This window comes from Amphiura filiformis, chromosome 17 (genome assembly GCF_039555335.1).
Source record: "Amphiura filiformis chromosome 17, Afil_fr2py, whole genome shotgun sequence".
NCBI lineage: Eukaryota > Metazoa > Echinodermata > Ophiuroidea > Amphilepidida > Amphiuridae > Amphiura > Amphiura filiformis.
The window spans coordinates 17880006-17907243 of record NC_092644.1 but is presented as its reverse complement, the minus strand read 5'-3'; the positions used below and the strand labels follow the sequence as shown (position 1 = coordinate 17907243).

At 37.1% G+C, this 27238-nt stretch overlaps 1 protein-coding gene across 1 annotated transcript in view; it reads right to left on the bottom strand.

The window, feature by feature from the left end:
- The window catches only part of LOC140137398 (tyrosine-protein kinase ABL1-like), a 77195-nt gene extending 61896 nt beyond the window's left edge, over positions 1-15299 (bottom strand). Inside the window, exon 1 of the mRNA XM_072159041.1 lies at positions 14270-15299. Within this exon, the coding sequence (XP_072015142.1) occupies positions 14270-14735 (466 nt within the window). The 5' untranslated portion in view covers positions 14736-15299. The remainder of the gene's footprint in view (positions 1-14269) is intronic.
- Positions 15300-27238: the final 11939 nt, after the last annotated feature.

Below are 27238 nucleotides of genomic sequence, written 5' to 3'. Positions count from 1 at the left end.
AAGACCACCCCACCCCCCCAAAAAAAATTCCCCCTTAAAACTCACACTCCCTATGGCATAAATTTTGAATGGTCCCTAATATGATAATTCAATAGTATTGCAAATCTAGGATGTTGAATGTTGAATGTTGGCTGCCTTCCCCCAATCCTGGTCAATGTGTAGAAAGTGCACCTTCATGTATCATAATGTTTTTAAAGTGGTAATAATCTTTGCATGTATAATTTTATTTGGTATGACAATAACACAAAATTCTTTCCATAATTTTCAAGTTTTATATGCAGACTTCTACAGCACACACCAACAGCATATTCACACAAGCTTGGTGAAGCCATAGATTGGCCAAGAAAGTGGACATCCATAGTGACCTATTTCTGGCCAAGTGACCATCCACTCAGGCATCACACACCACTACTGAATAATCCCACAGATATTTTTAGATCATGCCCTTGGGAGTTTCCCAATCCAACTCACCTGAATTGGCAGGGAGGGGAGCCTCAGGGTGTGGACCTAATGGTCATGACCTGGGATTGAGGACATCCATCTGATTTCAATTTGTCTTGACAGGTTCCATATTGATCAAACCAACAAAATATAGACATACAATGTAGGGATATTAATAATAGTTATCTAGTCATGTCCCAATTATACTAGTGTTGCCACATTGGTACCATTATTTGATGCATTGGTGCCAAAATTGGATGCATCGAATTCTATAGAAAATTACACATATTTTGCACCAAGCATCGACCTTCATTGCACCAGAATACTTTTTGTAGAGGACCACTGAATTTGTCAAAATGACAAGTAAATCAATCAAATTAATGGACAAAATTAATATTTTTCTAAAATTTGATATTTGCACGAAAAAGAAATCTCATTCAAATGATTCAAGTCCGCCAGAAAGTTTTAGACACCCAGCGCATTACATATTGGTGGATTAAACATAAATCGCTGGTCAAAAATCCCTTTGGAAGTGGTATTCAGGTTATAGTATATATGGGAAACATAGCCCAATCAAAGATCGATTGATAGCTCTCATTTATACCACTGAAGATTTGATGATTTCCGGTAATCTCTCCCCCATTTGACCAAATTATGAGGATTCATCTGGGTCTATTGCAAATATGTAGGCCCATGTTGTTTGATATGCCCTAAATATGAACTTTGGAAAATAAGAGGGACAAAAAGTGCACTTATACTTCTCAGAAAGTTGATTTTGTAGACTCACCCTGATGCTATATTTGTTGAAATTCTGCCAGAGTTCATAACAATGTTATTAACCACAAATAGTATGACAATAAAGACACCTCAATGGGGATCACCTCAGGTCTTGTTTACAATGTTACACAAAGTTACACAATTATTTTTTTCCTTTGCACAGCATTCCATTCATATGATCTTGCAAGGTTTCTCAAAATTTGACAAAATTTTGACCTTCCTAAAAAGTTTAAACCAAAATCATTTACCCCAGACACACCCTTTTGAACTACCAATAAAAGTTTTAACCAAAATTATGTTCTCTGTCAATTGAAACAAATTTTTCCAGGATTTTTTGTGGTTTAATGTGGGCGTGTATCTGACAAAAGCATGTGAATTGGCATGACTTGAGAAGTAACACAAACCAAGGGTTCTCTCTCTTCATGTTAAAGCAGTGTTACTAATTTGGCATCCTCCTGACAGTGGGAGGGTTTGGCGGCAAATTGGTAGAACCAGCACTAGGATCCACAACATGTTCATCTATCACTATTATCAGGGCACAGTTCTCTAACCCCAATACATTTGTTCATTCATTGAATGACCTTTGAAAATTTGGGTACAAAAACTCATACTCCGCAACTTGAGGTCAAATTTTTCACTATGATTGTTTAATTGAGGTTATTGAACGATGCCATTGGGATGAGGCCATTGTGGTCCATAGTGCAGGAACCGAGGTAATAGGTCAATGACCTGTCACATTCAATATTCACAGAATGTACAATGCAGGAGATACCTGCCATTTGATGAACATTTTCAAAATGTTTTTGAATAAAAACAATTAAATAGCATGAATCTGAACAGAATTTCCTAAAATGAGGAAATATTCAGATGAAAAATGGCACATAGGGGTTTAGATGTTTCTTTTGCTCTATAGAGCATTGGAAGGCTGATATTTTCGAACTATTGGTTATTTTAATGAACTTATGGTACATATTTTATTTTATTTTGAAAATTATGATACGTGTGAAAGTCCAAATAAATGATACAAAATAGTTTATTATTTGAAAGTTCACTCATCACTCTCTTTTACAATCCATGCTTGTGATCACTAAGTACCTGTGACAATGACAAATCTGTGAATGAGGCTAAAGCCAGTCCATCGTCACTATATACATCACATCATATTGTCAACAACTACGATTACTATAAGAAAACAAAATAAAGCATTACACTGGCAATCAACAGATCAAGCAAGGTGTTCGAGCACAGGACAGGAAAAATCAATCAAGACTACATGAAGGAAGACATAAGGCACAGCTCAGCAAGTCATAAATACCGATGACAAATAGCTGAGTATATGGAACCGGATAACGGAAATGAAAAAATGCAATATATATTGTCAAGATCCGAGTGTTTATTTTTGTACAGGGAAAAACTATGTGATAAAGTGATGACGTGGTTCCCACATTTGGTGTTGTTAATTTTGTCTTGGCTAGAAAAAAGATGCAACAGGTCAGTGGTGTAGCATGGGTCATTGTATTGGGGGAGGGGGGTAGGGACACAAACCATGATTGGGGGGGGGGCACTGGGACTGATGGCGGGAGCACAGGCCATTTTTCAGCAATTTACCCATGGGATTTTTAAAATATTGTAATCAATTAATACTGCATGCATGTAATATAGTCATCAAATTGTTAGTTAGGGCCTAATTGTTTGTCATAGTTCTAAGAATTAAACCACCAAGAAATTCCTGGTGTAGAATTCTCAAAATAAGACAGGAAATCCAGGAAGGATACTGTGATGTATTGGCCTACATAGTAAATGTTGTATACAATGTATAACGAACAACACATGTATACATTATAGGCCCAATGAGGAAGGCTATTGCCACTTTTCAAATTCAGGAATTTTCAAACCCTCAGCTCTAAAATAAGTTAACCATGTTAACCATCTGAGATTGAGATTGCGAACAACTTTACTACAAGAGGCCAAAACCCAATAACAAAGCAGACATTGTATTTTTACTTCACAGACAGGAAATGGCACAGGATAAAGCAATGCAAGGCATCTCAATCTCAGGCTTGTCTTCATGATAAATTGTCTTTTCTACGTAAGCTTTCAAATGTTTCACAGAATCCCTAATCTTTGCATGCAAAGCTGGTATCAATTCGCTGTTGTCCAAATATTTTCTGCCACACACTATAGTACACACCTTATGTACCAGGAACACAGACCTGATCAACAAACTCTTTATATAAATTTGAAGTAATTTCTGGAACAAGTAGGTTTTCACAATACTTGTTTCCCTAACCTCCCCCTAAAACACACAGAAAACATGTTGCTAATTTGAAAAACAGGGCACTTGTAACATCCTCCACTCTAAATATCAATGCACAAGTTTCAATGGGGTTTCCTGGTGTTTTCTTAGCCTACAAGCAGCGCAAATACACCCTCAAATGTGGAATACTCTCTCTCTAAAGTTTAATGCTCTGCGTGCTGGCCATAGGCTTCAACATAAAAAGTCCAGGGTTTGAAATATTTTTGCAAAATATCAAGAACTACCTTAGGAACCACTGAACCAATACTAGGCTTGTTTGTACTCATTTTAATACATTTTTCATGCTGATTCCAAATATGGTCATGATAATTTACAATTCTGAAATTTTTTGAAAAAAAACATTCTGAAAAAATTGGAACTTGTTGTCTGCGGTCGACATCCGTTTGAAGAGAGTTAAAGCTTTCACTATTATTTGCTTGTAGTTATCCAATTCATTGATTTGTCTTATTTATTCATGAGGTGAACCTAGGAATAATTTGATTCCTTAGGTAAATTGAAATAATCTAATTATGTCGACAACGAGCTGTCATTCATTCACCCTCAAAGGCACAGGTAGATCTCCTTCTGGAATCCAATTTCACCTTTTTGCTTTCAATTTACTCTCAATGCCACTGACGTAGTTCAGAAATCTCCATTCTACAGTGTATCCAATACTGATTGACCTCAAGATTTGAGGGATGAGATTTGATACCCAAACCATATTAGGTCAAAGTTCTATTTTGTAAAATTGTACAGAGTACAGAACTGCACTTTCTGTGATTGTAAAGTTTATATTTTTCCTGAAGCTCCTTTCAATATTATGTGAGAAACATTGAATTTGCTATCGTACTTTACAAATTTTCCTGCTTTTTAATTTGAAAATGAGTTCATTTTGTTATTCATCTATAAACATTAAACAAGGTCTCTGGAAATAATTTCTGCTCGATTCATCCTCGACTTAATGACATTTATCAGATCCAATTTTAATATCTTAGCTTGTCTCGCTTTTATTTACGGATAATTTACATAATGGCGCTGCAAGACGATGTAGATGCATGCCTTCACCCTCTGCCCTGATTTACAATGAAAACTATCACCAAAACCTCATCTGTCAGAACAAAGTTGATTAACCCACGATGTTTGCATGTTATAAAGATGACCTTCGCATGGGATGGGTACAAAAACCTCGTCCTTTACCAGTTGGGGTCAAATTTGGAGCTACGATTGGCAAATGGGGCTTAATGAACTGTGTCATATAATGAGACTATCTTGGCTCATTATTGAGACAACTAAGGAAAATGATAACCTCCAAAGCACCTCACGATACCTGTCATTTCAAATAAATAAACTTGCTCATTACACAAGATTTGCAATATTTTTTCTAAGAAGCAAATTTTTCGAAAATGCACAAAGTGTCATTGCTAATGAATGCACTAAACTAAAGTATCAACTCTTCAACAAAAAGGTTGCAAACCGATCATCTTGTTTGCAAAACAACACCACCTTTTGGTCCGTTTTCACTGTTTCTTTGCTCTAAATTTGATCATAAGCTCTGTCATTGCCTCTAGCCATTTATGCCTCTATGTGCACTTGACAATAGGGCACTCAATTAATGATCTTTTAATCACATAAAATCCATGTGACAAATTTTTTCTGTAAGTCCTGGTAGCAAGATTTACAAGGGGCTTTCTCTTTCTTCGATTGTGCTTTGTTCCACGGAATCAGTATGTACACGTCCTCACCTCCTCATGTAATCAAAACCTCTCACTATGGACCACAATGGCCTCATCCCAATGCCATAGTTCAATAACCTCGATTAAACAATCAGAGAGCAAAATTTGACCTCAAGTTGCGGAGTATGAGTTTGTGTACCCAAATTTCCAAAGGTCATTCAATGAATATGCAACTGTATTGGGGTTAAAGAAATGTGCCCTGATAGATGAGCATGTTGTGGATCCTAGTGTCTATTGTCATATTGACAATGACCTTAGGTGTGTCTTACATGTGATCCAAAATGACACTTATTGTCTTGAACAAATTCACCAATATGGCGGATTGGTAGTGTGAACTGCAACCCCTAGAGATACAGGTTATAGCACCTATCACTTTTAGGTGTGCAAAGTCCCATATGTCTCTGCACTTTAAAAGCTTTTGTCTGTATGTATTACGGATGTTCTTTGCAAGTACGTTATCCAAATATGATCAAGTCACAGCCTTTAGAAGCTTGAGATTTAGTCAAAGTGACTTACACAAACAACATTCTTACAAGTTGAGAGTGAATGTTTCTCAAAGATGTGTTAACTGTGGCCCCTAGAGGTTGAGGTTGAGGTGACACGAGGCCACTGGAGATTGAGGTTTTAAGACTTCAGATACTGGGATCTTAAACATGCTCATCTCCCAGGACAAAGTCCTTCAATTCATAAAATGTCATTTTTAACTCTCCACATGGGTGTCAACTGCAGACGACAAGTTAAATAAAAAATTCAAAAATTGCAGAATTTTCATGACCATATTTGGAATGAGCATGAAAATGCAGTAAAATGAGAACAAGCAAGCCTAGAAAATATTTCAAAATTTAGAACTTTTTATATTGAAGCCTATGGTTAGCATGCATGATGCATAGCACTAAGGTTTTGGTGACAAAGTCTCATACTCAAACAGGAGGTCAAATTCTGTGATATGATTGTCCAATAGAGGTTTTATGAACTGTGTCATTGGTAATGCAACCATTTTAGCTATATGAGCATCATAAGAGAAACCGTGCAGCAGATGGCATGTCTGACACCACACCAGACTGTGGACGTGTCACACTTTTACTTAAAGGCTTAGCATCCGATTCGTTAAGTTAGCAATCGTCAACGGAGTAACACAAAGTGTAATGTACCATAACTTGATCCAAACGGCTGAATCTCACCCAGTTTGAGGGTTAACTGTAATATTATCTTTTCAGGGGTTGGGTTAGCTGGGCTCTCTTTACCATCTCTCTCTGTCTTCTGCTCTAAATTAGATGGCTGCAGATTTGTGCCACAATCTTACTCCCATAAAGATTGGATGGATAACATTTTTATACTTGATCGTGTTGATATGAATTCACGTTTCATGAATTCAAGTTTCGACACTACATGTATAAAAAAACTTTCATTAATTTTGCAAAATGTCCAACTCATCATCTGTTACAGCAAATAATAGGTTAAACAATAGGATACAATAAAGCTCAGTTAACTTACAAGCATCTTATAAACTGGATTTTGTTGCTTTTAATAAGATGCCAAGTTCTGGGATTTCTATGCTTGGTAATAAATTGACACCGGAGTTACATCCGCCTCGTGACGTTTTCAGTTCATCTTCCCAACTCCCTGCCTTGCCACAGATTATCTCTAAGCATAGCTTTGCAAACAAACTTCTATTTTGATTTCATTAATGCACCAGAAAGTAATGGGGCTTGAAGGATGAATGAAGCCTGGAGGTGGGCAAGGCAAGCGAGGCAACGACTTTAAGAGAATTACTACGCAACACAACATCTGTTGTCGTTTTCAGGCTCGCGAAATCCGACGACAACGACTCTGATTAAGCATACATGTACACTGTATAACAGACATGTTTGTTTACAATAACCCAACCATCACAAAAATATGCTGACACAGTAATTTTTTTTTTTTTTTTTTCAATTTCATCAGGGAGAGGGGATATTCTTTCCACCAGACTTCAATTTTGTACACACTAAAGAAATTTTGGCTACATGTACTTTCTTCACTGAAGTGTCCAATAGCAAAAACTGTTTTATAACTTTTTTATTTCATTTAAAGGAGTATTTCGTGATCCTAGCATCCTCTTTTTATGACATTTTCAGTACATATCCACGAAAAAAGCCTATTCCCAAAATTTCAGTTGATTCCGATTTTGCGTTTGCGAGTTATGCATGATTATGTGTATTACACTGCTCCATAGACAATGCGTTGTAATTTCGTTCTGGTGCACCAGAACGAAATTCAAATTTCACGATATCTTTGCAAAACGAATTAATCTGCAAGAAATATTTTGTACCTAAACATTATGTAGCCAGAGGTTTCCAGTGATATAAAAATCTCAACTTTTTTTGAGAAAAGTGGGGGGATGAGGCTATGGATCACGAAATGCCCCTTTAAGGAACAAGACAATAAAAAAATGTAATTTACCCTCATATTTTTCATCCATTACACCAAACAAATATATTTATACCTTAGTGTTGGAGCAATTTGTGTGTGCCAAAATATCATAATGAGCCTGGCAATATTTTTGATATATTGTGGTGTAAACGAAGAAAAACATCTAAAGTATCCCTCGTTCGCGAGTCGCTGAGCAATCTGAATACAAATTATTTAGTGGTGCAGCATAAAATTGAATATAAATTGCTTTATGCCGCAGTTATCCCCTCAATATCTACTATTTAGAGTGTGGTTGCCACCTTTTCTGATCGCTTTATTGGCGGCAAAATTGTGCTTACTTAACCTCGGATCAATGACCGAAAACTCAGCAGTAAAATTGGCTGGTTTAACAATAATGCTTACCATAATTGCACCCTATTTAACACCTATTTTTCGGATCATAATTGATGTTGTTATTATAGGGGGGTTTATGTCGTGTGCGTGCCACTGCTGGCTGGCGTACAAATATAACCTTTGCAGCTGAATTTGTTTGAGATGATGCAGAACAAATTAATTGCTTGCTTCATTCAGATCGTAATGATTTCTTTAATGCAAGAATGCAATGACATTTTCGAGTCAAGTAGCGATCAAGTAGAATTCAACACTACATGATCAAACTTGCTATCATCATGATTGGTGCCATCGGAGAGGCACTACTACTTCCGATTTTCACTTTTTTAACATAATTTTTATAGTTCTTTCTTCCCAACTCTTTTTCCCTCCTATTTAAAAAAAAAGCTTACAATGTTATTAATTAATGAAGCTGTATGCAATATTAAACTGAATCTCGGAGTCTTTGAAAATTAATGCAAATTACAGATGAGCATGTAATCAATCTCACATAAAATCAGGAGCTACAAATTTCCTGATCCTAAATTAACTTTATTACCTATTTATACAAAATCTTCCTCTTTTTTTTTTTTTTTTTCAACGATAAGGACCCAAATTTTAAATGTTAAATTGTTGAATCATGTGATAGGAGCACAGGAGGTGCCCTATGATATGCATACTATGCATGTGTGCTAAAAATTCAGTTGGCATGGCTGGAGAGGCCACAACCGCTGTACTTTCTGACAAATTTTATGTTTTTCTTTATTGCTTTATTCCAATTTTGGTGTATAATACATATTGTGATTTTTAACCGTTTCACATTTGTTAACCTTGCTACAGCCCGCACAAATTGCTTCTCCCACTATTGCTCCCCTCCCCGTCGCTGGTTCCCCCTGCCCACCTGGCGGGTCCATAAAATAATGCAATGTCATCCTGTGTCAAATTATTAGCATCCTGGAAGTCAAAAAGCATAGGACTCAACTCTCAAGCCTACCAAACAACACTAGTTTTAAAAACCATTCAAAGATTTCGTCCATTTTGCTTGCTTTAACTTCTTGGATACAAGTTCAGTAGACCTACGGTATATTGTGTTTCTCTGAAATGCGCTTCAATCCAAAGAAAATTGATCTCGGACTATGTGGTTGCAATTCACACCCAAAAATAATTGTTCCTAATTCATATCAAAATAAAACATATTCACAGCTTCATTGGACAGTCTGAATAATTTATATCCTTCCATCCATTGATATTTCAAGTTCACTACACACATCATTATTTGCCAACTTGAGCAAATAAACATTTAAATGATTTGTGTGGAGCAATCATGAGTCTCAAGGGTTGGCAAGTTCAATGTCATATCATCTTTCAGTCTGGACAAGTGAGCAAATACAAAGTGTCTTTGTGTCAATAGTATTGAAGGGTAACCATTGAGTGGGAAGGGTACAGGTAATCTGTCAAGAATGTCAATCTATACCTTTGAAATAGTGCTGTTTTGGTTATTTCATGTTATGGGAAAAGGATATATCCGCTGATCACCCCCAGACTATCAAAATGAGCTTTGGAAAACCTAAAATTACAAAATGGTTGTCAAGTTATGCATAGGGGGCCTATAGGATGTCTTTTGCAAGTGAGGCCATGTCAAATTTGATCATCAAGTTAATAACATCATAGTACCAAAACAATAATGAGCAGGCAAAGCTTGGGATAGTCATTAATACTTGCAGAAAAGAAGGGCCCCAGTAGAAACCTTAAGGGGCCTAGGTTCTTATTTGTAATATATAAAGCATGACAAAAAAAGCATTTAGTAATAATGGTCAAATCAACCGATTTTATTTTGGTGGAGTGGTTTGACATTTTTTTTTTCTTTCATTAAACCTGATTGTCCCTTTAAACATGTAAAATTGTGACAGAACTTCATCAATTTTGCCATGTCACATACAATGTAAAATAATATGCAAATTTATGCAGACACGAAACATAAAGTGGTCATCTTGTCACTAAATTTGTTTGCACTTTATAAATTTTGAAGTTTTCCCTTGTTTTGACTTCCACTAATTTAAAATTTTAAACTTTTTACGTTAGGATTCTGAAAATGACCACAACAGGCTCGAAAATGAAAACCTAGCAAACGTTTACGCAGTGCCTTTTCCTCTCATGCTCTGTATTGATGCACAGGATACTGTATAGGTATATGGTTGATGCTATACATTGTGCCATCTGCAATCCAAAAAGATTTACTACACCAACCTTAAACATGCATCTCCTTCTGTTTTCATGATAGACTCAACCAGACTTGATAGTTGTAGTACTAATCAACACTGTCAAGACATGAATCTGAAGCCATTACAAACTCCTGACAACTAGGTCGCACCCTTCACATGTAATATGTTACATTTTGTTGTCGGAGTCGATTTTCTACCTTGCACCTGGTGAAGGATGGTACTGCTCAATCTACTTCGCTACTTGTCTGCTTTTGAGAAGTTTTAGACGACTCTTATTTCATTAATTTGTAAGTCTTTTAAAAAAAAAAGGTGCACAAGCAAAGGTTTAAAGCGACAATCACATCACCATGCCTTGAACAAGTTTAGGTTGTGTTCCAATATACAATGTTCATCAACAGAACTATTCACCAGAGAAGTGATTACATAACTCCTTGGTAACTGGATCACGCACCTTTTGGAATTGTTAGTACATGCCATAGACTTTGTGTTGCGATCATATCGATCGTGGTGCAGAACTCAAAAGCGTGATCCAGTTGACATTATTTGATTACACGTAACACTTTGCTGGCGAATTCTGATAAATTCTACAACTATGTAAAATAATGGAGCAAGCCCTGATTTGCTAAGAATTGAACAGTGCACCTGTCTCATCAAACCACTATACTTCTTTGGTAGTGGCAGAGGTGTCATTGAAACTAGAACAGATAATACTAGTTAACTAGTACTAGTACCAGTTGATCTTACATGAAGTTTCGGTTTTAATGTTACTAAACATTTTAAAAAGTCTGGAAATTATTTTTTTAATTTTTCGCATTCAAAATTATGTCAAGTAGGGTCAGTAACAACACATTCCGAAGTTGTTACATAACACAACGAGAGCAACCTCTCATCACAACTCAAAAACTCACCCTGTCATCCTATTTTCATCTCCTTCCATCTTTCAAAAGCCTAATGAAAGATGACGTACTGCAATTCCTAAACGATGACAACTATCTTATCTAGTCACTACATGCTCAGGTTTAAAAGTAGCTATCGCTATTCGGGATCTTGTAATAAGGTGCTCGCGGCTTAAATTCTTGTAGCAATCCGATAGGCCTTTAACATCGGTACAACCCTGAGGAACGATACCCTGATGCTGATGTCATTACTGGGTGACTTCTGACAAGCAATGCATGGTAGCAAAAACTTGGCCATACGACATGATGTTTAGGAAATGTAATGTAAACCGCCTACGAAAACAAAACACTGAGCAGATCACCTATTTAGCACCAAGTTTAAAAGTAGGACGCAGGGTTGATTTGCTGAAGCTGGTATTAAATAAAAGATGCAGTATGGTATGATTGTCTACCAGAGGAGAGGAGAGGAGAGGAGAAAGGGACCTACATTGTATGTCTACCAGATGTGGTCATCAGACAGGGTAGATTACAGCAGAGAAGGATCAGGATAGGAAATCCCTATGATGGGGAATAAATTAAACAATGGGCTGATCTTTCACCCTCCAGGCACCGTTTAGATCAATTTTTAAGGCAAAAATAAATATCATACTTTTTTTTGTCCACCATCAGATCAGACCATTTTTGCGGAAGAATTTTGACAACTTAAATCTAATGGACAGATGGGTTACAGCTCTCTTGTCTTCATCAAACTCATCTTCCGTACACAGTTCTTTAATCCACATATGCATGCACACTCATATAATGATATTTGAATGTAATGGGGATCAAGATCTCATCTTTAACCCCATGAGGTCAACTTGTGAGCTATGGTTTAGAATGAGGGTTCATGAACTGTGCCGTTGGATATGACAGCATTTTTGCTCAGACACTAGGAGCTACAACATGCTCATCTATCAGGGCACAGTTCTTTAACCCTAATACATTTGTACATTCATTGAATGGCCTTTGAAAATTTGAGTACAAAAACTCATACTCTGCAACTCGAGGTCAAATTTTGCACTATGATTGTGTAATTGAGGTTATCAAACTATGCCATTGGAATGAGGCTATTGTGGTCCATAGTGTTTCTTCTCATGTGATGAAGTGGATTGTATTAAAACACACTTTTTGTCAGCTGACTGTTGACTTGGTCAGCTGCTATGCTAAACCATGACTAAACATGCTAAATCCTAATATAGTCATATTATTACCATCATTCATTCTATGCAAACTTCTTTACCAATTGTAACATTTGTAAGAAACTAAATCTTTATTTGCTCTACAAATCTTTTAACACACAAAAAAACAAAATTGCAATACAAAATTCCAAAGTAACAGAGAAAATCCTGATGATAAAACACATTTTAATCCAGATTTGGTTATTAGGTCCTATAAATATTATAATCCTTTTACAATTCTTCAAATTGATTTACACAAGCCAAGGATGTACCTTTATGTCAAAACCCTATTGAACTTTAGGGCTGGGCAAGCATGTCTCATTTATTTATTTCAAAGCCCTATTTATTTTGTTGATCTGTCCTATTCAAACCAACTTTGGACCCACTTTGAGTTATAGGCAAAGCATGTTAAGTACACTTCTAGCATGAAATCAATCTGATTACATTGCAGGAAATCAGAAAATTAGCCCAAACCAATGACCCTCAACATATTTGAGGGGACAAACAAAATTCCACATTTGTAAAAACATAAATTATCATTTGAATTTTTGTCAGATATCCCAAATGACTATTTTCTAATGTCAAAATTCAAAATCATAAATTTGTTACAGAATATACTGTATAAGTGGTAATTTTCGTGTACAGTTATTTTCGCGATTTGGAGCGAGAGACACATTTTCGCGAAAGTTATTTTCGCGATTGCCCAGTCCTTCCCTATACTTGTAATACATTATTGCATACATTCGCGAGGTGTTATTTTCAGCGGTTGGAGCTCTAATCGCGAAATTCACGAAAATAAAACCCTCGCGAAAATTACCACTTATACAGTAGCCAAAACCAATGATCCTGAACATTTAAAATTTGACTGGACAAACAATCACCTCTCTGTACTTCACTCTTGATTATTTCTCATCAGATGGGCCTATACAAAGACTATTTTCTTATTTCAAAATTCAACACCCGTGTTCAAAACCATATTAATTGGGCTATTCCATTTCAAATCCACACTACCCCTGTGGAAGAATTATCAAATGTCTTCCACAGAGGGAGTATCAATTTTGAATAGAATACACAATTTGGTAACTTCCATTTGAAATACTCACTCCAGTTGTAAGATATAAGCAAAGCCATAAATACATGGGGAGTATGGATTTCAAATTGGTTAACCCTGATTACCGGTAATTACCATGATTACATATAACATACTCCCTCTGTGGAAGATACTTCCAAAATCTTCCACAGGGGTAGTGTGGATTTTAAATGGAATAGCTCCTTTGCACCATTTGTACACATCTGCCACTGCATACTGTTTTCTTGACCCTATGACCTACGCACCCATCCAACATGTCTGTCCCCAGTCTCTTAATAGTCTTATTTTCACAAGTAAACACTATATTTAGAATAATCTAAATTTAGCTGCTCATGATTTTCAATGAATCAAGTATACTATTAATAAAAGGTTCCACATACTTAAAAATCAGACAATTTGATACCTTCTTTAGAACAGCATGATTGCTGCTAGCTTGTGTAAAACCATGTGATTAAACAACGATTCTCTTAAAAGGTTAATGTTTTGCAACATATTCAAGCTAGCAAAAGTTTTCCGTAAAGATTTAAAAATTATTTTCTTCTTTTTTCAATTCAAAATAATCTTGCCCATAGACTACATGTAGGCTATGCGATAATCACGATATCCCAGCGAAATAGACTTTCTGTTCCTAAAACACAATTTTTTAAAAACTTTACATGTAGACAGACCTAGCTACATAAAAAACATTGAATGTTTCTAAAAATAGCATCACAAAACATGAAAGGAAAAGTAACAAGTTAAACTTGTTAACTCTTTTCTTTGCTTGGACATAGCTAGGTCACCAAAATTGAACTCAAGTTCTTTGACCTTACTCACCTTTTCGTCTTTTCCTCTCTTCCCTGCACAAATCACACATTATCCTCCTACCACCACCGCCTCCACTTGATCCCCCACTATGTCCCCCACTATTACTGCTACCACTTCCGCTACTACCACCACTATGATGGCTCGGACTTGATACTGGTATCACATCAGGCCTTGCATTGTTTGTTGTCATAGCGGCGGCAGGCTTCAAGACGATATTTACAAAAGCTCCATGGTGCGACGAGGGGATTGCCCCAGTCAAATGGGGCGGGGGCATCATCGCCCCGGTCATCAGATGGGGCCTGGTCATTGCAGGTCCAGACGGCATCTCAAACGATTTCGGGCAAGTCGCTTGCCCGGGGCTTTTCAATATGAACTGTTGCTGCTGCTGCTGATGTTGATGTTGGTGTTTCCCACCGCTACTATTATCACACCGTAATTGCCACACTGATGAACCGGAGATTCCGGATTGTTTCATAGTCTTTCCATTAAAAACACACACATCTAGCAAGCTTTTGGACTATATAGCAGCTCTATCACACTGCTAAACATCCAAAGTTGCATGCAATGTTATCATACCACAACATGCATGATGCTCGCTGTCAAAGTGGGTAGATAGATCCTCTGTCACCATCTCCTACGCAGGATATGCTTCAAGTATTTTATATATATCATTCCACGGTGCAGGTATATATCCTTGCAAAACCAAGAAAAAAAGTTGAGTTACTTCCTGTTTTTCACCTCCGGTGTATCCAAATAAACACAAATAAGCAGGACGATAACCTATCTAATGCTTTTCGATGACTGCAAACACCCTTTTGAAAGGCATTGGAGCACAGAGAATTGAAACATTACCAGCCCACTGTGACTAATAAATCTTGCAGCCGAGCTGGCTCTTGTTGTTGCACATGATCACTTTAAACACACTTTTTCTGCCAACAACACATATGAATACAGGATCGGAGCTGAGAAGTGAGCTATCCACACAATGCAATGCAATGCAATCAGCTGAAGCACTTCTGCAGCACTTGTGTTGTTGTGACTGACTGTGTACCCTTTGTCTGACGCATGTGTGTGCAGGATGTTTGACCCTTGTCCTGACCTCCAGCTGGCTGCCGGTTTCCAAGGCACCTTTGTCATTCATTAGCTCCGCCTCCATGGACACCCAATTGAGTGCACAATCCTCTGTGATGTCATCACTTGTGGGCGGGGATTGGAAGTTGTTTATGATAATTTATCAGATAATGAGGTTTGCAAAGAAGTGTCCTGATGTCACACATAGGTGGGAAGTAGGCAAATAGTAATTGATTAGGTAATTTACCGATCAATTGATAACTAATAATATTGGTCACTGGTCTTGTAAATAGATATTGGTCACTCAAAAGTACAAATGTGAATTTTGCTTTGACAGGAAATCACATGAGCATGAATTTCATAAAACAAGAAACTCATGTGAGCCCGATTTCAAAACAACAAAATTAATCACTTGAACAGTCAGAACTATTTAATGCTATTATTAACACTCATGAAAATGTCTCAGGCCTTAGACTGTATAAAATGTGTTTTGGTTCTTTGTTTAAAAATCTATTTAAAAAAAATCTTAACAAATTCCAGAAGTTGAGGAGAGGAGATGAGAACCAAAACAATAATTTTTGTTGGCCTTACCTTATTAATAATAACCCACATGCTCAACATTAAAGTTTATTATTTACAATTTACTTTTCCCCCATGTATCCCAAAGCAAAAAATTGTCAATTGTAGCAGTAGAAGGACCTACATTGTTTTCAATTTCTGAACTATCAATTATAATATAAAGGAACAGCATTATCTGACCATGCTCCAATTAATTCAATCAACACAATATCAGAGCATTTTCTTCAAGTTTGGCAACATTCATCTTCATTTTTGTAAGACAGAAGGCCAAACACTCTATCATCATTCAAGCAATGCATTGGAAACATAAATAGAGGGTGCTATAACTATTTCACACTATGTCAGCTTCATGGGGTGATGATAACACTGCAGTGCAGAGCCATACATTTGTGTAAGTAAGAAACTTACTTTTTTCAGTCTTGGAAAAAATACAAACTATTTCAAACTATGTAGTCCTATACTTCAAAATTATTAGGTCACCATGTTTATAATCTAAAATATCAAATTCCGTGCTCAATTGAACCACCAAAAGTAAGAAAGGGTATAAGATTTTCTGTACATACAGCAGAAATCCTATCAGGGATATCAAAATCAAGGTGAAAGCCACAGAAAAGATATCAGAGAAACCAATCTCTTTCTTACTGTCATTTTTTGTTTTCGTCACCCATTGTCACCACACTATTGGTGCATAAACCATCATAAAAGGGTCACTATCCATTTTCTATTTCCAAACCAATTGTAGGTACCAACATTAAAACATGGAGGAAGGGGGAATTCAAAAGTTTGTCAACAAGAAATTTTGCTTTTCCTTGTATTCACTCTAAAATGTTGTGTCTCCTCTTTTCCTCAAATATCTGCATTTGAAAATCTGTTTTCTCTCCCTTATTTCCTGGAAAAAAAGGAAAAAAGAAAGTGTTTCTCGAAGTTTCCCAACTACTTGCAGGCTTATAAATACTGACTAGTCATTTACAAGCATAGGAACCAAACCAGAATTAAAGCCCCCCATCCCTCCCTATGAACTGGTATATTTGTTTACTCTTTACATACAAGGTCAGAAGGATCACATTTCGCCACATCATGCAATGCATTCCCCTCCATCCTATCCCTACCCACAAGTTCAAAAAATCTGGTAATCCCCCTACTTTTGACATTCAACCTACACAAACCACACTGAAGTTGTTTACTCTTTACATTGAAGGTCAGAAAGTTCACATTTCGCCACGTCATGTAATGCTTCCCCCACCCTCCCCACCCAGTGCCCACAATTTCAAAAATCTGGTAATCCCCCTGCTTTTGAGTCTTGAAATTCAACATACCAGGGATTATGAAACCACATTGAATTTCAAAATATTATAATACAATACAACTACATGTATAGGCTTCACATTGAGTGTAGGCACCTCACCGCCTTCCTTCCCCCAATCCCCGGATCCCAACCAACCCAGAGAAGGGGACGTTCCAACGGAAAGAACCAAGTCACTACCAGGAAAATTCTAATTTTCAAATTGATTCGCTTCATTTTGACCCACTTATCCCTTTCCTGCTGGAAATGATTGGCTTATGGGTCTAGCCCACAGTGTGCGGAGGGCTGGCTGTAGAACTTTGCCAGTCACAAAATAATGTTACCTTCTTGCTGTACTTGGGATATTAATAGGGGTAGGTTAAACAGCCTAAAAGGGTGATGTTTCATGCAAAGCGCCCTCACATCCATATTTGGACGTAAAACAGCCATTTTAAGAAAACGGCAACTCCAATTTTTATGCAACTTTCATAAATAGAATTCTAGACATCAATTACATACAAATCAGCACCAACTTTAACATAATTAGGCATATAATAATGATTATTGTCAACAATATTGATTTTCAGACCCCCCCCCCCTGTCCAAATACTTGTTTTGGCCGACACCAACTCATTTTTTGGCCGATTTGGATGAAAATGGTGTCAAAATGCTCAGGAGATCATACTGCATCAAATAAGCCTGTTATAGGCCCTAAGAAATTTGAACATCAGGATTCCTTAACCAACCACTAATATTAATGTTTTGTCTGATGGGATAAAGGGGAAGGAAAGGAAACTGAAAAGGGAGCTCAGCTAACTAGAATAGACATTGTTGATTTCCACAAATGGGGAATGATAAGCCTTAGCCCTTCAGAAAAAACTGGATAGATATAATCTGATGCATCAGAAGTTTTGTTTTGCATATTGTTTTGGTGTTTTGGTTTTGACTGAGAATATGATGAGAAAATGGACATCAATGTTGATTTTTCATAAAAATGTATATGATTATGATACAGAACGTGTTGTGGCTCCCTGATTGCACTGTTCAGAGCCCAGCGTAGAGCCCAAAGCATGGATCAGTTTCAACTGAAGTACTAATAGCACACCCAAGTCAAAAATGTTTTCTCAAAACTCTTTTAATTTGTCAAAATTGGTCTCTTGGGAGGATCTATTCACAAAATTGAATTACATGCACAATGTCACATATGAATAGATTACAGTTTTATTCAAATACAGGTACAAGATAACAGAATTAATCTTTGATTGAATAATGTCATTGGCTACTGATAAGCACCCCACACAGAAAGTACACAAAAACAATAGAGCGCCCCAATTAAATGTAAACAAATAATCATGAACCTAACCATATTTAGACATGCTTAATTAAAATGTTTTTGTGGACTCTGGACTACCATACTGTATAAAGGTCCATCATAGAACTAGTCCTGCCCATAATGGGGGGGGTAGGTGTGCCACAGAGAATTTGAAAGTGGACCCATCAATATACCAATTTTGCACGAAATTTAGACCCATCGATATACCAAAATGTCAAAACTTTCGGCCAAATTTAACACAAATTGTTGTAGTTTTTACAACTTTTCCCCAAAATTATGGGACCATTTCAAAAATTTTGGCTGCAGTGAGGCAAAATTATTACTTCGTGCCAGTTAGAATAGTTGGCTAATGTCTTGTTATCCTGTGAATAGTAATGATTTTTGGGCGAAAACTGTGACATGGTTATATTGAAGCAGGTTTGACGAAGAATTCAAATATCAATAACAATTTTGTAATTTTTTAGGTGTGATGTAAAGAGTATCGAAACGAAGTATCTTCATAAACCAACACATTTCTCAAGAAGTCACAAGAACCTCAATACATTAACCCTAACACCGAAAATACCACAAAATACCACAATGAAAAATTCTGCGCATGCATGAATCCCAGGGTCTGCGATGACGCAATCACCCTTAGTGTTCTATGCTCACGGAATTGGCCGGGCAGCAATAACCTGTGTAGCTACCGGTCCGTGATCGTGTGGTTGGCATGCGGGGGGTCAAAGGTTCGAATCCCGGGGGTGCCAAGTCAAAAATTCTTCTTCTTTACTTTTTTGTATCTTCTTTGACTTCCGATATCAAAAGGCAGGGTTCAGTGAAAGGGTTAATTAAGATGTATTTTTCCAGATTAGAGCCTATGTTAACCCTAACAGTAACACCCGAAAATACCACAAAATACCATGATGAAAAATTCTGCGCATGCATGAATCCCAGGGTCTGCGATGACGCAATCACCCTAAGTGTTATATGCTCACGGAATTGCTGGCCGGCCAGCAATAACCCGTGTAGCTACCGGTCCATGATCGTGTGGTTGGCATGCAGGGGGTCAAAGGTTCGAATCCCGGGGGTGCCAAGTCAAAAATTCTTCTTCTTCTTGACTTTTTCGTATCTTCTTTGACTTCCGATATCAAAAAGCAGGGTTCAGTGTTAGGGTTAAGCAATTTTTGAAAGTGCATGTCCATTCAAATCTTCAAGGTGCAATTTTTCATTTTTATTGGGGGGGGGGGGGTTGAATGACCATTGACTATTCCAACACACCTTTAAGTTCTTCAGACAATGTATGCTTAATAGTAGCATAGTTATACAATGTTTTCGCACCTTACTTCCTGACTAGGGCATATTATGCCCGACTTCAATTCCACTATTTTGTCACACCCCAAAAGACCCCCTCCCCATAATTGCACTGTTTTGACACACTCCCTGTAACACCAAAATCCCATATTAGGACACACACCCCTATCTCCATTACAAATCAAGCCTACAAAGCTCACAAACACATAAAAATGCCACACAAAATATCAATTTTGTGAACGCCGGGAGGAATGACGTGGGCTGAGGGTTGTGCATGGTAACTAGCCCCTTATCTAAATTAGCGCTGATTGTTGTCTGTTAGTAGTACTTCTCAGATCTGGACAGGGGCTAATTTGAAACCTACGTCAAGAGCCCTGTATTATTAGAAAGGGACCTATATGTAGCTACATACAGGATGAATGGGATTTCCCTCCATGTACTTTGATCAAGTCCCGACTGAGGAGCCGTTGCCAAAAAATTTTCTCAATGAATTCTTTTTTATTTTGTTGTGTTTTTTTGTTTGTTTTTATAATCATTTCATAGTTAGAAAGATATTCTTCACTGATCTATAGAATTTTGGGATGTTTGTTTTAGACATGTACACATAGGCCTATGCTAGATACAAACTGTATCATAAGGACCTCCAACATCACAACTTCCAGGACACAGTTCATTAACCCCAATATACTTGTACACCAATAAAATGACCTCTGAATATATTGGGTACAAAAACTCATACACAACAACTTGAGGTCAAATGTTGAGCAATGAATGTTGACTGTAGTCACTGAACTGCACCTCTGGATATGAGACCATTTTTGGCTCATATATGCATATACTTTGCATGAAAACATTGCATTGTGGGTAAAGAAACCAAAATCTAGGCATTACTATCAAGCTTAAAGTTTGACAAGTGGTTGCATACTCCCAAATTTCAAACCTGCCAGCTCCCCCTAAAAGCCCCACATTTGGAAAGCCCCCTCTCCATGCTGCAACAATACATTTTCACATTGCATTATGGTGGCGAGGTCTCAAAACCGCTAACACAAGCGTATGTGTTTAAAGTCACCAGTCCGGATTACATAACATGATCATGATGATAACAGAATTACTTTGATTTCACTGTATCCTCTGATATGAGCCAAATCCTGCTCATTTTGACGCTTGCCAGGAAACCCTGGGCATCGCCAAGTTTAATGGCAAGTTTTTAATTTCGGGGACAGGACAGGGAGAAATAATATTGCACGTAAACTGAATGCATCTCGGAACAATATGGAGCATTCACTATTCAAGCAAAGCTATATATTGTTAGCTTTTAAAAATAATTCTATATTCTATGTCAATGTGTAACATTTTCATGGTTTTCAAAGAAGGAAGAGGAACAGTAATTCACCCAAAATATGTCAGTGCTCCTTTTTTAGACACAAAATTGACAAAAGTGCCAGGCGTTAACTCCTGATCTAAATACTGGGAAATGCTCTACCCCTACCCTAAAACTTACAAGGCTTGTTTGTCTTTGTTAGTTTTTTTTTTCCTAATGTATTAAATTTTGTTTTGCTTATTGTAAAATTACGTATAGGGTGCCACAACATCACGCTGTGCGTTTGGTGGCATCCTCATCCTCTGTTCCTCATACTTTTGTCATATAATTTAAAATGTTCCACACTATTTTATAAAAGAAAATATTATTCTGTATTATGTTAACATGTATTTTGAATGGATGAAATAAACTGAACTGAACTGAAACTCATCAAATCAGTGGTGTAGCCAGGGGGACCAACAGAAAATTGTCAGGGATAAAATGGTGACGGCGAAGAGTAAAATGTCATTAAAATGACTAAAAACAGGATGAAAACTTGACGATGGGGACGAAAAGTCATTAGCTTTTCCCCCCTCCCCACACACACCCACGTCCCACACTAAAAGGCTGGCTATGCTAACAACTCAAATCTCTTAAGATTGTAAAGTTCTTCATTTTCTGAATCTTCAGGTCAAATTTGAGAAATGATTGTAGAATTGAGACTATGATGGCAATTGGACCCTAAATTGTACCCTATTTGGATTCAGCATAGTTGCTGGAATCACAGATTCTTGAAGGTCTGTGGTCAGACTTTACAGGGATTCAATCATGTTTCGCTGTTGTTCATCACCGTTTAACAACAATTCATCCATGTAGTTTGTCACGAAGCAAACCATGCAAACGCAGTGAATCCAAAACCTTCTTGATAATGCAGATACTCTAGCAGATATCCAAATAGGCAATAGACACTCTCACTTCTCATCCTTAGCCACAGACCATCACTTGAACCAATGATTTATTTAACCTGATAAATGACAAACTTCATTTGGATATTCAATTTAATAGTTTTGATCTTATGTTTGGTATTGCCAATGACAAATTTCTTTCCTTTTTAATATTATGCAGTAAATACTACATTTACAGATGTAGATTTCAGGAAGTGAACCCAAATTTTACTGCTTTGAAAAACTTCCTTTTGATGAAACGTAAAGTGGAATATGACATTGCTTACAAAAAGGGTAAATTAGGTAACCATTTTAAAAAGTGGTGCTTTGAATTTTAATGTACCGGTACATGTACTTTGTTATACATGTAGTGTTATGCCATATTCATGATATTGTTACTTGTAGACTCTGTATCTATTTTTGCTGAACCATGAAATGGTATCAGCCTATATGTGTGAATGTTACTAGCTTACTTACTAGCTTACTGACTAACCATTTGGTCTGAAATGGACATATCTCTAAATGCCACGAAGGTATGACCCCATGAGTGGTGTCGTATGAAAGAGGAAAACATAAAGAATATAATAAAAATATTTCCAAACATCAGAGGTCATCCTGAGGTCACAGGGGTCAAAAAAGGTCATTTTAACCGAAAATGCTCCGATTGAGCTCAAATTTAAATGCAATGATCCTTAAGACATTCTAAACATGTTTAAAACATTAAAAAAGTTATTTAAGGTCATTAAGGGAAATAAAGGGGTCAAAGGTCAAGGTTTTCAAAATGCTCCAATTGATCTGAAATTTAAATGCAATGATCCTTATGACATTGTAAACATTTAAAAATATTTTAAAATTCATTTAAGGTCATTAAGGGGTCATAAAGGGGTCAAAGGTCAAGTTTTCCCAAATGCTCCAATTGAGCTGAAATTTAAACTCAATGATCCTTATGACATTCTAAACATGTTTAAAACATTTTAAAATTCATTTAAGGTCATTAAGGGGCAATAAAGGGGTCAAATGTCAAGTTTTCAAAATGCTTCAATTGAACTGAAATTTAAATGCAATGATGACAGTGCTATAGACCTACCACAATATACTGCCAAAGCCACATGGTTCAGCTATGGTGCGGTTATCGCTCTAGTTTATATGTGCATGCTGCAGTATCTTATAATATGTATTTTTTAATACTTTTGCAGCTGTTGTTGTAATTCTCTATGATTATTTTTTATTTTTTTTTTTCTTTAATAAAAAAACATAATGACAAAAAAAAAAAAAAAAAGATCATTGGAAAGAGATGAGCCACAAAAGATAACAAATCATTCCCGCAGATGCCATTACTGCTCCATCAACAGAGTGATGGACGTGTATTAAACCGAGAACAATATCATAATCACAATACTGGCTCAACATGGAACATGACAAGTTAGAAGTTCATCCATTTATAATTTGATTCACCTCAAGTTCAGATGTGACCAGGTGGTATGCGCCGTGCATTCTCTAAATTCAGTAAATTTCCATCGTCAACCGTGTAATTGAATGGAATTATTCTGAAATTTTAAAATGCCTGAAATAACACAAACAAATAGGCCTATGTTAATAAATAATATAACTACAACCTAAAACTGTTGGGGTTTGATAATGAACCCCACAAAACTGAGTATATGGAAAATGCCATACAGCCGAGCGGTTTTGCCGGCTCTCTCCGACCATCATGCCACTCGCCGCCTGGATGTGATAATATTTAAGCGTATTTCGCTGGTCGTAGTATCAAATTGTGCGCATTAAGAAATCACACTGAGCGTACACGCACGCATACCAGGGCAGTTTGTCCCGGAGTTTGTCGGCACACTTGTGGCGCAACTGCAAAAATGCACTGACATCTACTGAACTTGAAATGAGCCAATATATTATGGTCAACAAATTTTGAATATTGTCATATTTTAGTTGTAGTGAAACATCCTCTCCTTGTACTAAAATGGTTGAACAAAAAATGGCTGACCACCATGATATCGCTTACCTTTGAAATATTTCCACTTACTCTTCAAACCAAAGGCCATTTCGATACCTTGACCATACTGACCAATACTGACCACTGATACTAGCAGCTGTTAATCAAGAGGCCTCATCACTGCCTATTGCATTGTCTCTGCTGTAATATCTCATGATTAATTAATTGTTAATGTAGTTAATGAATACTGACGAGGAATGCTCATATCCATTAGCATTATTATGTAAATGCAAACAATTGATGGGGTATTTGACCGCTTCCCAGAAATACAACCTGTTGGCGAATTCTTTGTCTAACATGGGCGATGTTTGTTCTGCATGCATAGATGCAATGATACAAAATCACACATTTAATTAAATACATTTTCAATAAGTGTCCATAAAGATTAACTACTTCCCTTTAAATCAAAAACCTTCCAGTTCCTGTTAACATATAACACAAAAATTCTACTCAGCAGAGAGAGAAAAAAAATCAGAAAAAATAAAAGAACCTAATTTTATGTTGCACTTTTCTGATAAAATGGCATTTTGCACTTTTAATGAAATCTTCTCTCTGTTGTTTTTTTGGGAGGAGGGTGGAGTGGCATATTTTTCATAATAGACTGTAGGAAGAAAGGAAAAGGATTGGGATTGGACTATACAGGGAAACACAGAAATAATACTTGTAGGCCTATTATATATTCAAACAGCTTGTTGTTGCCGGAAGTACTGTTTATAAATACCATCTCCGTGCCTGCAAACACAGCACATTTGTTTGAGTCAGAGCACACAGCTTCTTAATTAATCCATAAATGCTATTTTGAAGTATGATTTATATTACGGACAAGCAACCAGACCACAAAACATATTCGTCGTCAATGAGTATGACGTATACATACGGTATTATAGCAACAATATGTGTGAAATATATTAAAGAGACTGTTGCAGTGACTCATGCTTAGTGGGAAACACATGTTGGGGGTATAGGGCTTTCCCAGCTATGTCTGTGTTGCTGTTGTAAGATATTAGTACCATAGCACCCCTTCCCTAAGAGTGAGTTTATACCTTGCATTGTCGCGCTTTCCCCTCCACCCGCATTTTAATCCTCTCACCTTCATCGGGTCGTTTCTACTGCCTTGTAAATGCAGGATACCAATTCACTACCCACATATTTAATGGGGAAGGTGGAAGTCCAGAAAATAGTTTTCATGACCTTCAAGGGCAGATCATGAATGCTCGCACTGTATTGTAGTAGGCTAACTTCCGGTATCACCCGCAAAATTGTCCCCCGAACTGTTTCTACTGCAAACGTTACGGCATATTCACCACTTTTGAGTATTAACCACCTTAAAAGCTCAGGCCCCTAAAACTTTGAAATTTTACGTAACAGGCTATTTTTGTGGATAAGCAGTTTACAACAGCTCACTTTTTAACGTTAAAAGATATTTGACGGATTCACTTGCATCACCGCGCATTCACCTTCACCCGATATGTTTCTGCTGGGGCCATTACCGTGTATTCCTTGCATCACCGAAAATTGGCCCGCAATAGTTTGCTCAGTAGAAACAGGCTGTAATAGCAACATAAATGTTTTGAGTGACAAATGCCTAAACAACCCCTCAGAGTATAGTACATGTTGTATAAGATAACATAAAAAATAACTCTCCCCAAATACCTACAACACACATTTTCCACATTTTTATTGACCCTTTCCATATTTTTCAGAATGACAGAAAACATTTGCCTATTAAAAAAGAAAAGCCAAAAATATGACAGACTTGATTTGCCACGCAAGTTATCTTATACCCTCACATGGAGGTAATTCAAAGTAGTCAAATTGATCAAAATAGGATATCACTACGTCACATATTGAGCCAAGAATAGTTCTCTACGTCCTTGTCTTGTGTCCGTTAAATAAAATAAAATGGGTCAGGGTTAATCTAAGGTCCTAGCTACCGAGTACCTTGCATATGCAGGGTTGCCAAACCCGCGATTTGGTAGCCCAATTGGGCACTTTTGAAGATTTTCCCTGTGACTTTTGACAATTTCCTGTTCCATAGAAACCAAAACTTAAGAAAAAATTTGGGCGACTTTTCAACATTGGCTCCAGCGACTTCCGATAGTTTCCTGTCCCATAGAAACCAATGGTAAAGAGAAAAATTGGGCGACTTTTCGATTATTTGACCCGCGATTCGAGCTGAACTCTTTTGGCAACCCTGTGCATATGTGCGAGCGCTGGCAAGAATGGGTTATTCCAGTTGAAATCCATACCCCTATGGATGACATGATCTTAATCTCCCACTCAGAGGGTGTGAATTTGAAAGATTAAGGTCAAGTTTTCCACAGGGGTGTATGGGTTTCAAGTGGAATAGCCCAATTGTTTTAAAAGGAAAAGAGGAAATCGCAAGAACAGGAAGGTAAACAACACAGATTGGTCATTTGCTATTAAATGATCTGTCATTTGCTATGATCGGTCATCATTGGTCATTTTGTAACTATGATTATGCTGACAACAGCTCGCTTATTGCACATTGACCGGTAAGATAAGATTGCCAAGGCCATGTAGACGTCACGTGTCAGCCAGTCATTGTCAAGGGGTGACAGACACCACAACCTTTCTTGTTGAGCTGTTTTGTTGTTTATTGTTATTGTTTGTTGTTATTGTTGTTGTTGATGCTGCTGATCAAATTTGGCTAGCTGGCATAACTATTTCCTGCTCTGGTCAAGAATTCACTCAAAACCAATGTTATGTGGTCAATGCGTTTGTGTGGGGGTGTATTTGTATGTGTTTATAAATACCTGCAAATAAGGGCACTCATCCAAAAATAGCGGAGTAACAGAAGACACCCCGCAATAGAAAACGTCCAGTGTTTCCTCTTCCTACCAGCATCTTCAATTCTTGCAATCAATTAATTTAATAATGCATAATAAGGTAAATTAGTTTGAAGTTTAGACCTAAAAAAATTGCACATTGCTCTTTTTTTTTAATTCCTGTCTGACTGACCCTGACTTTGGAGCTTTAATGGCAATACAAACCTTTTTTTAGGCCTTAGGTCCAGGTGTGCAAGGTCCCCAGTTGGATAGGAAAAAGTTGCTAAGACTTCAGTCTTTATAAGTGGGGGTATGTGCCACACACACATTAAACATGTGACGCTCATTTTGCCAGCCACAATGTGTCTATGAACTAAAAATG